A 17022-nucleotide genomic window follows, 5' to 3' on the forward strand; every position below is an offset into this window, starting at 1 on the left:
AAGGGCAAAGCTAGAGTGACCCTATTTTGGGTACTTAACATCTTGAGTACGCTCAGACAGCTTCCCACCAGTCTTGAGAAGGCTTGAAACGAGCTGAGCGCCTCAATAGCCTCCTGGCTGTCGGAGAAAATGTCACTGGTTTTATTTGTGACCTCCTACCTGTTTATTTCCCCTATACAGTGTTCGATGGCCGCTACTTCTGCTTGGGCACAGTTGCATTATGTCCGAGGCTAAGTGCGATTCTCTTCTTTTCTCTGCCTCCGTATATACTGGCTCCGACTCCTTCTTGGGCCTTTGAGCCATCTGTACACCAAGTTTCTTCAGCTTTTAGCGGTGGGCCGTTTTGCCAGTCCTCTTCACTTGGTATGATGATTTTGAAACCTTTTTGAAATATGTACTGCGGAACTGTGTTATCCACGGGCATTCCTAGTATTGGATCTGCCTTCAACTCATTGTACAGTTTCAAGTATTCTGCACCGTGTGACTGGCAGATTGGAGTTTGCCCCTGCATGCCCCTGTGTGTCACCAGTCGAGCTTCTCTTTGTATGTAAAATATTTGAACTAATTCTTAAGGAAAGGTTACTCTAATTTTTCGAGTCAAATAGGCTACTGTGTAATGCGCAATTTGGCTATCGACCTAACCGGTCTACTGTACTGGCTGTATGTGAATTTTATGAAGTTATTGTGGATGCCTTTGAGAGTCGTCAGTTTTGTGAGGCGAGGTTTCACGACCTGTCAAGGGCATTTGATACGATACGACACGATTTCTTGCTATTAAAATTGAAAAGATATGGGATTAGAGGCGTGGCTTTGAAGCTTTTTTCGTCATATTTGGAGGAACGAAACTATTTTGTGAGTGTCTCCGGTCGGAGATCTGCTGAGTACCCAGTTATGTTTGGTGTCCCACAGGGCTCCGTTTTAGGACTCTTGCTATTTATTATATATTTCAATGATTTATGTATGAGTATTAACTCTGATGTGTCTTCCATTTTTATGCAAATGACTCCACACTGGTTGTGAAAAAATTAAATAAAAGCAGTGCGTTACAGACCCTCAATTGTTCAGAACAGAATGCTAAAGTTTGGTTTCGATGTAATTTCCTTTTCTTGAATGAAAGTAAAACGCAGCATCTCAGTTTGAACCATGCGGAAAAATCTGAGGATAGAGTTAAACTCTTGGGCCTTCGTATAGACTCTCAACTCCAATGTTTCATTTCACATTCAGGATCTAGCAAAACGTCTGGCCAAAGCTTCTTATGCGTTGCGTCAATTGAAATATCAGCTGTCCTTTGATTATTTAGAAATAGTGTACTTTGCTATGTTCCACGGTATAATGACTTATGGTTTGATTATTTGGGGAAGTGCGACTCATGCCAATCAAATATTCATAGCACAAAAAAAAAGTCATTAGAATAATTTCTTCTAGTGAGTATGATGCTCATTGTAAGCCCCTTTTTAAAAAATTTAACATCATGCCGCTGCCTTGTTGTTATATATTGGAGTGCCTCCTTTATGTTGGGAGCAAAATTTTGGCGAATGAGGTAACCTCAAACTGCCATGTACCTAGGTACAGTACCAGAGGTACTGATCTGCATCTTCCACTCTTCAGACTAACCAAATCTCATAATTCTTATTTTTATTTAGGTTTTAAAATGTTTAACGCCCTTCCACAAAAACATAAAAATTGCATTACTTTAAAAACATTTAAACATCAAATGCGCAAATATTTAGTTTATCATTGTTTCTATTCCGTGGAAGAATTTTTGCTTCATGGAAGTGCATGTGTGTGTGTGAGTATTGATTTTTTATTTATTTCATTATATTCATTTTTTTGTTTTTTTATAGCATTTGTTTTGTTTTGTGTTTAATGACAAATGTAGACATGTTTTATTGTATACACGAATAAATATATCTATCTATGTATATGTCCGAGTAGGAACTCAAGTTAGGCATGGATGGTAAAAAGCCATTCCTCTGTACTCTCATCGATCGTGAAACAGAATGCAATTCAACCTGATTTTCAAGAGGAGGTAGGTAGGAAGGTAGTCACTAACGAAAATATTAAATAAAAACGTTTCCAGTTTCCTATTTTAAATGTATATTATATATCCAACACAAACAACTGTAGGTACTATGTGTGAAATAAATATGAGATGAGCAAACAATCATGATTCGATGAAAAGCAATGGCAGTCATATTTACAGCAAATACTCAAAAAATATCCCTCTAATAATGTCCCAGTCCTAATCCCAAACCGTGCGTAGCAACAATCTGTGGATGGGCAGCATGTCCAATCCTGCTTACTTGAGCGTTGAATCCATTGTGTGGATCGGCAGTATATTTCACAACTCTGATGGTACCATCTGCTTCCGCCAAAGAGTACTCTCCTTTGACAGTGTCACCGACTCTAACTTCAGCTTGTTGCTTGTTGTCACCTGTGTGGGCATCTTCCACTCCGTATTTGAACTCATAGTGAGCTGGGGCCTTTGAAAAAGCATGAGATTGAAATACGAGAATGAAAGTATACAGTCCGTTTTTTAGCTGATCATATTATTGCTATCTCAGAAACAGTGAGACCTACAAGGTTGGCTTGATTGTACATAAGTTTTCGGGGAACTGAAATATCTTTTCAGATTGCGAACATCAGTGGTTGTTTTCGGAATATTCGCCAAAAACTATATTTGTTGAATTTTGTTTTTTGGCTCTTCCACCTCTATTTCGAATGACTTGAAAAGAGACAGAAGAACTTTCAGTACTGCTTCATATTTGTTATAATCTGATATGAACCAAGTTACAATGCAACGCTTCGTTCACTAGGTTTCATCATCAACTTTATGTTTTTAAATATACGGACCTTCAGTGTTTTTCTTCGATTTTTGCAGCTACTGTGATGAAACATTCAGCTATATGTTTCAATACATGTGTTTCCCGATGTTTGTCTCCGAAATACCATAATCAATGTCTGTGTAGTTTCGAATAGATAGAAACTAACATCTAAGAACTCAAAGATACATCAACTCCTCATATTTTTTGAAAATTTGCAAGTAGAGGTGAACGTCCATGCATGCCGGGGTTCAGTATAAATATGGAAGAACTGTTCAAAAGTGAATTTGTATGTAACATGTATGTTTATTTCTGATCTTTACTGGCAAATAAAAATAGTGGGCAAAACATTAATGAGAATACCGAAATGAATTGATTTGTTCAATGAAACCATCGAGTACAGTAACAGAAACAGGTGGTGATACTGAAATTGGCGTTTTAGGTAAGTTCAGAAGACATTCTCAGTAATAGTAGGTAAGGTATTATTTATCCGAACCAGGATTTGTGGAATAACGAAAAATTGAGAACAAAGAAGTATCGTTTAGAGAGATGGCACATCATAATGGTATATGGACTATGTCAGTTCGGAAAATTTTGAGAAGAAATGAAATTAGACCTTACAAAGTCAAAAATATTCACCATTTGCGTTTGACGGACTATGATAGGAGAAAAATATTTCGTAGATGGCTACTCAGTCAACATCTTCAAGATAATGAAATCTGTAGTAAAATTTCATGGCGTGATGAGAGTATATTCACAAACAACGGATGGTTTAACAAAAATATTCATCATCACTGGCGCCAAAAAAACCTTTCCACATAGATCTACAAATTTCCAAGAAAATTTGGAGTTGATGTTTGGATTGGTGTGCTGGAAACCATGAATATAGATTCCTTTTCAGGACTATTATTTCTTTTCATTTCATCAGATGATGAAATATATAAGAACACAACATAACAACAATGTTTTTGTTTTAATGCAATCATATTTATAGGAATTCAGTACCTACAATTATAGAATTTTAGAATTTCAGTATAGTTGAGTTGGAACATTTGCCTTTGAATATTCTGAGAATATCAGGATTTCCAACAAGATGAAGCTTTGCCACATCGCGGAACTATTGGTAGAAATTTTCTCAATACGATTGTGCCAGAACGATGGACAAGAACAATGGCTCGATTGAATGGCCACCACTTTCACCCGACTTGACACTTCTGGTCTTTTCATTTAAAACATTGAAGACAAGGTATTCAGCTCAGATTTTGCCAATATTTACGAATTGAAAGAGATAATAAGGAGGCTTCGCATGACTATAACTCCATAAATGTTGGAAAATCGTCCTAAAATACTATTGAAAGAACGAATATGTTAAGGGAAGATGAACAGAATTTTTTTATGTTAGTTACTTGATATATCACATGTTTTTACGATATGTGAAGTTATGTATAGCTTTGACTTCTAGAATCGAAAGCTCTGATAGGGAATTGTATGACCATACCGTGATGATGAGGAAAACGCCGGAAAAAACATTTATTATAATTGGTGATCTCAATATCTCAAGATTGATTTACAACATACACAATTTTAAGACAACGGAGCGCCAATTAATTTTTATTGTTGTATTTATTTTATTATAATTAAAAAAAGTTGATGGTGAAATTCAATAAACAAAAATTGCAAATTGGTTTTCATCAGATTATAATGGATATGGAACAGTATTGAAAGTTCTCTCGCCTTCTTTCATATCATTCGAAATAGAGGCGTAGAGCCAAAAAATAAAAATTCAACAATTCTAGTTTTTGGCGAATATTCCTAGAACAATCACTAATATTCTCGATTTGAAGAAAGATTATCCTAGTTTTCCAGAATAGGAAACTCTTGTCAAATTTCGACTTTGAAGGTCTTAACATTTCCGAGATAGCGATAGTGATATCGTCTGAAAAGACGGCACGTATACGATACTTATTAAGACGTATTCCTACAGTAAACAACTAATGATTTCACTCACGTGATAGTCTACAACTGCTGGCCTAGCGATTGCAATACCATGCCCTCCTCCTAGACCTATCCCACCATATCCCAAACCAAGTCCGCCAAGTTTACCAATTCCTCCAAATCCACCAATTCCTCCATCGATAATTGAAATTGCACCAGCATTTGCAGTGGCGACTAGGATGCAGAAAGCAAAAACCTGCTCAAAAAAATTGGTGAGTACTAACATGGAATTCTGTAAATGATATATAATATAGAAATACAGCCTTCTTCTTTTCAAATTCCAGCTAGGATAGAAAATGTGATGGATTCTTAGATTCCATCGGATGGAAACATGTCCCCCATGAAATATTAAAATGAATGTCAATTGAAATAATGAGGACGGTATCAAAGAGAGATGCAGCTATCGTACTCAGCGATGGCCGGTGGGCAAAATCGTACATACATACTTATTGGGGGGAGGGGTTTATCACCGGCCATGACTCAGTCCGGCTGCTACACAAACGTATAGGAAAACAAATGACCCGAAAAGTAATCTCTGAACAGAAAACCGAAAACCAACTACTTCTTCGGCTAATACCACGCTGGATATTGATTTATATTCGATAGACAATCATGCAATTCAGCAGTAGGACCACGCCAAAATCAATCAAGTAACTACATCACTTGATTTGTTCACGATATAAAGCTGTTACTAGTTAACAATATTTCTCTTGGACGAAGGTTTTATACATGCAGTCGAGCCGCGTTAAAATCAATTGAGTACCAGACACACTACTGTTTGGGGATCTTTCCTGTACTGAAACCGGTCTGTAGATGATCTATTTGATTAACTTCACTGTGGTCCTGCTGGTGGATGAACGAGAAAGATCTGCAAGACTAACCTCTGTGAGATATCTTGCATGAATGTCTGTCGGATTTAATTCAATATCCAGCGTGTTATTAGACGGGAAAATTATTGTTTTTCGTCATGCATTTATCATAACCCACTGTGTAGGTACAGTTGAATGTGATGAATATTTCGAAATTCAATTATTTTACTATAAGTCATCGACTAATTGACAGTCGCTGTTGGTTTTTCGGGAAATAACGATAACCATCATGAGGTTTCACCTTCTGCCTTCTCAGAAGTTTTGAGTATTACTATCAGTAATACTATCGAAATCGGAAGAATTGGGGAGAATTAGATGTTTGATTCATTTCATAATGTGGAATAGACATCAAGATCATTATCTCGAATGGAATACATTTACAGAAACACAGATTTCAACAGATAGACCGAACAGAATAGCAAATGTTCGGAGGTATCGACAAGTTTTTATGTTAATTATGTCAAAGTATACAGGCTGATTCACGGTGGATGGCACATTAGACGTTTCTGGTGAACCAGACAACGGAGCACTTTGAAAATTTAATGGAGAGCATATTCGGACATTCTCTAGCCAACTAAAATATTTTCGACAATGCGGTGTTGCCGCTTCTATTAGAAAGCAGTAGCAACTTTGATTTTTCAAATGGAAACACTCTGTATATAATATTATTTTTGGAATCTCCAACAATTGCTCGACAACTTTTCTTGATATTTCCCTATACCTATCTGTTACCGTTTTCGAAATGAAAATTAATTTCAATTTTTTTCTTCGAGAATCATGACTTATAAAAATGCCGATATCTTTTAGTTAAGAAGTACTATGATATCAAAATTTGGTTTGGAGTTAGGTGATACTTGGACACTTCCCACACGTCAGCCTAATCTCCGTTACTTCAATACAGGGTGGTAAAAAAATACAGTTTTTTCGTTTGCTTGAAAAAGTTGCTGAAATTTGATTATTTTGAATGGAACATCCTGTATATTATTGAAAATTCGAAAAGCTGCTGAAATTTGCTTCCTTTCTATGTATATCATACCTATACCTAACTAGTCAAGTTTCGGACTTATGAACATTTATTTGTGAAAATGTCCCTTCAGAATGGTATTTCCATTCGGTATTTGGTAAGCAGGCCATGATTACTATTTGACAGTAGCGTTGTGACATTCTCCTAATAATATCGACATTTTCGTCACTTCAGAAGTTGCAAATACCTTCAAAACGATGGAACAAAACTATTCAAACGAAGTTCTTATGAATTTGTTTATTATTTTTGGACAGTGTGACAAAATTATCAGCAGAACATGTAGAAAGTTCAATGAAATGTATCCGAATCTACCGCCAATGAACCTCAAGAAATTTATACGAATTCAGAACAATTTCAATATGTTTGGATAAACTTTAAAAAAGCACCAAGAAACTTGAAATTGGAAATATTGATATCCACCATGAATCAGCCTGTATATTGAAATTCTCTTTAATGAGAATGCACACATATTTTTCATAAATATTGTCATTCCAATCAGATTGTCACGTGTGATTAAAAGTGAATCTTGTACGACAACAGAAGACGTTCAGGACAGTGGTTGGACACCGATGAGTCACCCAAACACTACCAAAAGGCAAAAACCTATCAGAAAAGGACCATGGTTACTCTATGGTGATCAGCGGCTGGTGTGATTTAATATAACTTTCCGCAACCGGGCCAAACCATTTCAACAGCGGGACAAAATTGTGAGGAAATCGACGAAATCTACCGATAGCTGCATCAGCAGCCAGCACTGGTCAACAGAAAAGGTCTAATCCTGCCCCACGAACTGAACCTATTATTAACAAAAAGTCAATTCCCCAAAGAATGGAAGGTAACCAGACTTGTTCTTATCGAAAAAGGTAAAAGTTAATGGTACAGGCCCATATGTATCCTGAAAATCATGGGAAAACTCCTCTAGCATCTGATCAAGGCGAGACTCTTGAGAGAAATAGAAAATAAAGTAGATCTAAATGAAAATCAGTTCGGTTTCCGAAAAGGTTGGTCAACAACAGATGCACTGGCAAAGGTACAAAACATCACCGACCAAGCAAACAAAAGGATTGGCAGGAAAAGGTGCGCCATGATAACGTTGGATGTACAAAATACTTTCAACTCCGCGCCATGGGAAGGGATTTTGAACGAAATCAAAAGAAGAGATGTACCTGCATACCTGTACAATATGATTGCCAGCTACCTTGAAGAGAGGGAGTAAATAGTAGGATACAAGGGGAAAATGAACATCACATGTGGTGTTCCACAAGGCTCCGTAAGTGGTCCCACATTGTGAAACATATACTATGATGGGGTACTGAATCTGAAGGTCCCTAGGGAAGTTAATGTAATAGGCTATGCAGATGACCTAGCCGTAGTGGTGCTGGGGAAAAATGAAGAAAGTCTGGTAAGAACTTCCAATAGAACTGTCGAGGATATTGCCAAGTGGATGACAGCGAAACAACTCAAGCTTGCCACTCCGAAGTCAGAGAAAACTGAAAAGTATTACAATTGAATTGGAGGAATCGAACATCCGTATCCAAGAATCTATTAAATACCTGGGAATCCACATGAATCGAAATATCAAAATGGGAGCACATGTTAGAAAAATAAGAGAAAGAGCGGGTAAAGCCATAAGCAGAATGATGCCCAACGTTGGGGGTCCTCGAGAAAGTAGCAGAAGAATTCTATGCTCAATCGCCCAGTCAATCATGCTATATGGCGCAACAATTTGGAAAAGAGCCATCGAAAAAAAGGTATACAGGAATATATCACTTAGTGTTCAATGGAAATCAGCCATAAAAATAACGTGCGCATATAAAACAACATCAACTAAAGCTCTGCTGATGATTGCAAGAACCCCCCCAATAGATCTGCTGGCGGAAGAGAGAACAATGGTACAAAACAACGTATTAAGAGGGCTAGCAAGGTTACAAATTATGGAAAAATGGCAACAATCTTGGGAGATAGACGATGGAAAGGCCAAGTGAACAAGAAAACTGATAAGTGACATAAAACCATGGGTGAACAGAAAATGGAGAGAAGTGAATTACTTTCTCACACAAGTACTAACGGGGCATGGGTGTTTTCAGGCGTATCTGTTCAGGTTTAAAGTGAGTGACTCAGAAGAGAACAAGTATTGCGGAATGATAGATACGGTAGAACATACAATCTTTGAATGCATACGTTGGGAAGCACAGAGACGAAACGCACAACTGACGACAAGAGAATTAACACCGGAAAACATGATAGGGAAAATGCTCAAAAGTATAGAAAACTGGAAAGCCGTTAGTGAACTCTCCAAGACCATCCTGATAAAAAAAAGAAGAAAAGAAAAGAACTAGATGCATAATAATGGAGTACTGAAAAAAAAGAAAGAGCCCTGAACCATCACTACAGTGTGCTATTCCGAAGTAATGCCCGAGGGCGGTAGCCTACTTGACTCATGAGTGGTTTTTTAGTAGGTGAAAATCCGACACTATCTGGTCACAGGGCGACCTGGTGTCTTTTGAACATTTTTCCACTCGTCGAAAAAAAACAGTTTCGTATTCGAAGAAATCAAAATTTCACGACCACAGATTACTGTGTCGAAGCTATTTTTCGAGATTTTTTATCGTGATCTAAAGGTTTTGATCCCCGACGTTTGTTTCTGCACTGCATCGCTTCCGATAATGTCCACCGCAACTGTACACGAAACGTCAGTTATACAAACTTTCAGACCACAGTAAAAAAAAGGAAAAAGCTATGACACAATTTCAAGAAAAAATGTATTCAAATCTCACTTCGGTTTATCACAGTTTGAAATTTTTGCCATTCACTTCCTGGTATTGACGGAGTTTATTTTTGAATCTATTTCTCACATCAGGAATGTTTCTGGTGTTTGTCGAATTTCGAATGAGTGAAGAAAAAAATATGATGCATATATATATATATATATATATATATATATATATATATATATATATATATATAGCAGCATAGATATGTGAGAAATTATAAAAAACTCAGATTTTTAAAATGCAATTTTGAGAATACAAGCCTTGAAAAAATCTTCGTTGAATCAGTAACAAACCAGTTCAGTTTTCCGTAATTCTCAAAATGTTTCAAAATACTCACTATGGCAAACATTGTCGTTTTCGAGTACTCACACAAACTGATATCAAAACACAAATTCTCCGTCCTTATATACCAAATGTTCGATTTGAATACGTTCACTGCATTAAATCATTTTTCGATAATGCATAATAAACAGCATTGTAGTAACCAGATCCTGCGTAACAAGTGGCTGAGATATATATTTTTAGGAATACCTGTGAAATATTTCCGATACTACTTTGATCTCAATTCTGAATACGACTAGAATTTATCAGTTAATCAATCTAATACATTCGATACCTTTATGAATAGACTGACCCGTTACTCGATTGAAATTAATAACATTATTCATTTAAACAATTTTCGAAACACCAAAGAAGTTACGGTGTTACACAAGAGGCTGGAAATTTTTTGAAATTTAGAAGTTCACTGGGCGATACAAATGGTAAGGACTTTATTATGTCAACAGCAATATTGACAAAAAAAATCATTAAAATCGTCAGGCGTGAGATCAGGAACTTTCAAAGTTTATTATCTGCCAGCATGCTTTCGATTTGTTTTCAGCTGAAGTAATATATCGATCATAAGCTGCCTTTTTTGCTTTCTTCAATGAACAGTTGTAGTTATATAGTTTTGAATCGGGTGTAGTTGTTGCAATTAGTTTTTTTTTAGTTACATCAGCTTTAAGTTTCAGAGCTGATAGCGAATCTTTCATAAGTTTAAGACTATCATCGAACCATTCAACTGAAATGTATTTTTCATCAATATGTTTTGATTTGAATGTAATAAATTATGAGAATTTTTTTTCAAAAATCAAAAATACATGCTGTTTTGTGACATACATTCCTACAATGGAGTTGACGTTCATCTATTGAATTCAAAACATTATGGTACGTTTGGATTTTATGTTTCACTTCACCAGGAAAAATGGTATATTTCATTCACAATGTTCGTACAGAGTGGGCCAAATTGAACAGTTTTAAAGGGAAACTCCTGTTTTCAAACTAGATAGATGAACTTATGACTGTGTCTGGAGGTCAAATTTCATGACAAACTCAATGATGAGAACATCATATCGATTTCTGTCACTGTTTCTGAGTTACAGAATGTTTTAAAAAAATGTGGATTTTCGAAATGGGGCCTATAATTTTTTTCCTGTCAAAAATTTCTTGTTTCTATGAAAACATTTCCAAAGAACTTTTTTTAAGTAGAATTCAGTAGTGTAAAAAACTCATTTTCACAAATGAGATATCAACAGTTATCGATGTAAAACTATTTTTTTCATTGAGACATCCTGTGTATTCCTGTATATTTCAATATAGCATGAAATTACCTTTCCAAAAATGTTGCACATTTGATGTTTTGCTGGAGTTATCTTTAAATACAGAGCTTTTAGGTTTTTTCATGTAGACTTTGAAACGCACACTTTGATCGAGTTGGCTTTGGACGACGCGGCGATAAAACTAAAAAAAATCATTTAGTAATAGCTATCTAATGTTCGGAAAGCTTTCCACAGCAGTAATTGAAAAGCATTGTTTCAATAAAACTGATAACAATGTATACTTTGTTTGCTACCAATAAATGAAACAACAATAATTATAATAATGATGAAAAACAGACAATGAAATATATTTTTCCATTGAAGGTGTTCAAAATGTCTACCAGCTTCTCCTACATACAGGTGACACCAGGGACGCGCCAAGTAACTTCGGCGCCGTCGTGCGAAATATTGAAAAGCGCCTTTATCAAAATTACCAGGGTAGAAATATTATAATCAATCACTCCTTCCCATTTCAGCGTGGAAAACTATGAAATTTTTTCTACATCTACCTACATTTTTTTTTGAAGAAAACAATAAGTACACAGTACACTTATAAAAAATAATATATTAAACACTATATTGGATATATTGCACAATGAAACAGAACAGAATAAAAACTATGTCAAAGTTGTAAAACATTACTTAAAATTATTAAAAAACTGAAGGTCAAATAAAACATATTTATATTGCGATTCTTTTCTAAACTCATACACTTATTATGATGAAAACCAACGGAAATTTCTTATAGAAATTGAACTTTTCTTGCTTTACCTTTGGCAAATTCATCAATTAGATTTTCAATATTCAGGTCCTTCAACAACTCAGATTCTATAGAAATAATAGCAAGATTTTCTAGCCGCTCCTGACCCACTCTAGATCTTAAGTAATTCTTAATTAGTTTAAGTTTAGAAAATGATCTCTCGGCTGAAGCTACAGAAATCGGTATAGTTAATAATATACGTAACGCAATAGTAATGTTTGGGAATGAGTGGGCCAAGTTATTTTTTGCAATGTAATTAAGTGTTTCTACTACAGATGTTACCTTTCCGTCACAAATTTGTAGAAATTGTAAGTCGGTTAAAAGTTCCGTTCCGTCTATGTCTCTCTCATTTCGATTTTTGTCAGTTAACGCTTCTTCAAGTTTTTTACAAAAATTAAATTGATCTTCATCAGAATACTTGCCGAAATCCTCAATATTCCACAAAAATTTGAAAACATCGGCATGGGAGGATAACAGCTTAAATCTCTCATTTACAGATGAAAGAGTAATATCTAGCATAAAAAAAAAACATTTGACTTTGAATTTTAATTCTCGGTTTTCAATTGGCTGATCTTCACTTTCATAGGAAAATTGTTTTTTTATTCTTCGTGGCCGTAAGGTTTCTGCACTTTTGAATTTCGCATCTACGTCCAAGGCAGTTGCCAATCCTTTGGCATCTACCAACATCTCACTGAAGCCTTTATCTGAACGATATTCGTTTAGAAAAGGCGATTAGGTTGTTAAAACTCTCGCAAGAATTTGAAATATTAAATTGTTTAGTTTGCAGAATCTTGGTAACAATATCGACTTTACCCAGTATCTTGTACCACAAGACTAACATACAGACAAAGTCATAATTTTCAATTTTTTTAGCTGAAGAAGAAGCTAGATGTTTTGTAGAGTTATCAAAATTATTCTCGGAAAAAATTTCATATAGAGCGTCGTATATTTCGCCCAACTGAAATCTTAGAGGGGTGACCGCATCAATTCTACTAGACCATCTGGTCTCTGACAAAGGTTTTAACGTTAAATTTGAAATGTTACGTTTCAGAACAGACCACCGATTGTTTGAGGCAGAAAAAAAGTTATATAACTCTTGAACAGTTGAGAAAAAGTTCATACAAAATATATTTGATTTCACAGCATCGTTAATGACAAGATTCAAACTGTGGTTACAGCAAGGTGTCACCGTGACACCTTTTGTGAACGTGAAGGAGTGAGAGAAGTAAAATTTTGCATCACTTCCGCTTCCAATTCGTATCTGGAATTAGTTGACAATTCGAAAATCAGAACTCTCAACCTTTCTCAGTGGTGAAAGTCTATGGGCGTTAGGTCCGGTGACCTGGCTAGCCAACGGTTGGGTCCTTGAAAGACTATCCAATTATTACCAAAATTTGCAGCCAAAAAAAATTTGTGACAATGTAGTAAGGCGAAGCCCCGTCTTCTTGAAAATTTATTTTTCTGAGCTCCATCAGTGGCAATTCATCAACAATGGGTTCAATATTTCGACTCAAAGATTCTAAATACGTCTGAGGTGTGAGAGTGCCGTTATAAATGAACGGGCCGATAATTCTACCGCTGAAAACACCTGTCCACACACTAAATCCAAATATTTCTTGACTTCTCTGCTCCACAATAGAATGAGGATTTTGTTGTGCCCAAGTGCCCACTCGGTGACAACTATTCAGGAACCACTGGCAAAAAGCCATGCGACGTTCAAAATCCCCTAGTAGGAGTTGATGAACTCTTCTGGTCCTGTATGGCTCTCATGGGATTGTATACATATTGTCATCAGCAATATGGACTCAGTTGTGATAGATTCAGTAGAACAAAGCTGCTCATTTATCAACTATTTATTATAAATTCCTCCGGAAATAGACACCAGGTTGATTCTATGTAGTTACACAGATTTTTCAAAGGCATTCGACCAAGTAACAATTTGTTGTTGCATAACCTGAACGCCTTGGGTATTCAGGAAAACATTTTGGGATTGATTGATTTTATATATGAGTGGAATTTTGAGACACATATAATGTAGATTTGGAAATGTTCATTTCTTCTTTGGAATCATTTCTAAATATTGTTAGATACTGTATTAAATTTTTTCATTTTCACTTCAAAGATCATACAAGTTTAAAAAATAAAATATTTCCTTCAGTACCTATTCTCCCATTTCGCACACCTTTTTCGCATTCTGGTTATTTTTTCATTATCCTATACTAACAGAAATATAAGTAAATTCTCATTCTTCTCAAAAAATATTTATTAATTCATCAATTTGTATTCTGTCTCTCCCGAAATAGCCCCCCTTGGATATAATACACTTGTAGCAACATTTTTTTTTTCAATATTTTGAGCAGTTCTGCATTTTTTGGTATCTCCTTGAGCTCCAGCAACCAGCTTCCAGCAACCATCTCGTTTTTGATAAACATTAAATTACACTGTTTAATGTATTCCTGGAACGTATATTGCCAATATTTTTGAACCCATTGAACCCAAGAGTTTTGACTGAAGAATGGATCACTGATCTGACGTTATAACTGTTAATACTATGTTTGCCACTGCTGTCTTCTTCTGAGTAATCACGGTTGCGATGATTAATCCCGTCATTGGAGCCGTGGGATAAGAAATCCAAAGCTAAACTGCCTGAAACTGAATTGAATAGATATATGGCAGACCTTGTGAGTTTGACAGAAGATGATAATACCAGAAGTTGTTCATATTTCTCTGTATCTTCTGGTAGAAACTTATGGCGAACATCACAAGAAATATGGAAGGTTTCATGTGGAATCAATCTCCCAAAATGAATCGGGTATGAATATGATTTGAAAATAGCGGGGTGGAGAAATATTCCATCCAGAGAAAGTCATGATGGAATTTTGTCAGAAACCAAAGCTAAATTACTACGCTGTATAGCTGAACTGATTCTTTTTATGGAAAGGTGATATATTTTTTTCTTCAGTTTCTTTAGTCATCCTTCTGCCAATTCCATAACCAAAATTGAAAGATAGGGAACCATATCTCCGAAAATTTCTACAGCCAGTTATTTCCAACGTTGCGATACTTCTGCTGTTTTGCTTTCTCACTAGTTAAGTCAGCAGTACCTATATATAAATCATAAACAACAGCTTTGGCACATTTTCAAGGAAAAATGGTCATTCCATCAGGATGGAATCGCGGGTAGTACCCAGTGGTTCTAAGATAGAAGGTATCCCGGCTGATATCAAAACCCTTTTGTGATTTCGTTGACTTGTTTCACTCAATTTTGATCTTCTTAATAGTCTATTACTTTTGTAATCTAGATGTTCAATCTCACCCACTTTCAATCTGTTGTCGCCTCTCTACGAACGACAACTCTTGGAAGTCGATACTTGTACGAGCTAAGGACTAACAAGGTCTCATCTTTAAACGTGTGATTCCTAACACGGGTTGGACGATTGGAAGTGAAAACCGATCGTCCGGCCTCACGGCTTCAACCACCGGTTCACACAGCGGTAGATAGAGTGTGTGGAGCAAAACACTCACCAGACTACCGTCCCACCAATGGTCTCGAAGTTTCACCGCTATAAGCTTTATTTATATGTATATATTGGTAATGATTTCAGTATATTTGTTGCTTTGTTAGAAATTCCAACATCATATCTATTTCCAATACGTCCTGGAATGTAAGATATAACGTTAGTTGTGAAATAAAATGAAAATGCCCAAAGAATGTTAATAAGGACCTGTCTTATACGAAAGAGGTTTTTCCTTCGTGTTGTTCGCATTCAGCCTATTCCCAAAAAATGCAAGAAAAATCTTCCAAATAATCATAGACTAGTCGCTTTGCTAACAGTGATATCAAAAATCATGAAGAAAGTCGTAAACCACCATATCCTCAAATATTTGAAAGGTTTCCGTATCTTGAGAGATCCTCAATATGACTTTCGAAAACAAAGATCAACAGGCCACCTTCTATCCTATGTCACCCATATTTGGAATAACGCAATAGAGAAACATGGAGAATCAAGAGCTGTTACGTTGACAATGTTTCATGATGAATTTCACTAGTTCGGACTTCCATTGTCTACTATATAAAATGATTTGAAATTTCTGAAACAACTAAAAAAGAAGAATTGAAAATGAATAGCTGAAAGTAACAATTATATTAACCAAAATAAACCTGAAATGAAATAATAGTGAAATAAAATACAAGTGAAAATAGAACAATTGAATAAATAAAAATGAAGAAATGAAAAAAAAAATAAAAATAAAAAGTGGAGAGATTCCAAGTCACGTTAGTTCACGACCTTTTGATTGTTAGTATCTTTAATCGTCTTCGGGTGATGACTGGACTGATTTCTTCGAGAGATGACTATTTATAGGTCGTTCGAGTACTTTCATTTATCCCCGCTTTCCATTTTCCGCTTCACTGGTTCCGTGGGAGATGACCGTTTTGGCGGGCGTTGGCCATTTTTCGCTTGATGATGGGTTTCCATATGTTGCGTATTCCTACGCTGGCTTGGCTGAATACGTTGTTGGACAACATGTATGCGGTTTCCTTGAATTTTCTCCTAAACCAATACTCCTCTCTGTGCAAGATCTCAGCTTGGGACCACTCGATGTTGTGTTGATGGGTCCAAACATGGTCTGCTATTTCTGAGTTGCTGGTTTCCCCTCGCTGTGTGTGCTTCTTGTGCTCGGCAATGCGAACATTCAATGGCCTCTTAGTTTCACCAATATAGGATTTTCGGCACTCACAGGGTATCCGGTAAATGCAATTCTTGGAATCGCAGTCCGCGTTTGGTGGCCTGGTTTTCGTGAGACTGCTACGGATAGTGTTACCGGATCTGAAGCAGGTTCTGATGTTGTACTTGGAACCAATTCTTCTTATTCTCTCCGATAATCCTCTGATGTAGGGAAGTGCAAGCACTGGTTGTGACCCACTCATACGGGATAGCATCTGAACCACGAATCCAACCACCATCAATCGACTAAAAGAGGAATCATCAAGACTCTATTAGACCGTGCTTTTGGGCTTTGTGATACGAAGGAAGGTCTCGAGAAGGAACTGGACATCATCAAAAATGATCTTCAACGGAATGGCTACTCCAAAGCAATGGTAGAAAAGACTTTGGCTAGAAGACAGCAGGAGCCTCGCA

General features: G+C 36.2%; 1 protein-coding gene across 1 annotated transcript; it reads right to left on the reverse strand.

The window, feature by feature from the left end:
- Nucleotides 1-2082: 2082 nt before the first annotated feature.
- Nucleotides 2083-9930, reverse strand: LOC111511005 (adult-specific cuticular protein ACP-20). Its single transcript, XM_023167000.2, has 3 exons — nt 9822-9930; nt 4831-5013; nt 2083-2483 (listed from the first exon to the last, which is right to left on the reverse strand). The coding sequence occupies exons 1-3, from the start codon at nt 9831-9833 to the stop codon at nt 2226-2228; spliced, it is 453 nt and encodes a 150-aa protein (XP_023022768.2). The 5' UTR covers nt 9834-9930; the 3' UTR covers nt 2083-2225.
- Nucleotides 9931-17022: the final 7092 nt, after the last annotated feature.

The sequence above is a fragment of the Leptinotarsa decemlineata genome, unplaced genomic scaffold (assembly GCF_025532065.1).
Source record: "Leptinotarsa decemlineata unplaced genomic scaffold, Ldec_3_MD MMD2_tig00000505_RagTag_RagTag, whole genome shotgun sequence".
NCBI lineage: Eukaryota > Metazoa > Arthropoda > Insecta > Coleoptera > Chrysomelidae > Leptinotarsa > Leptinotarsa decemlineata.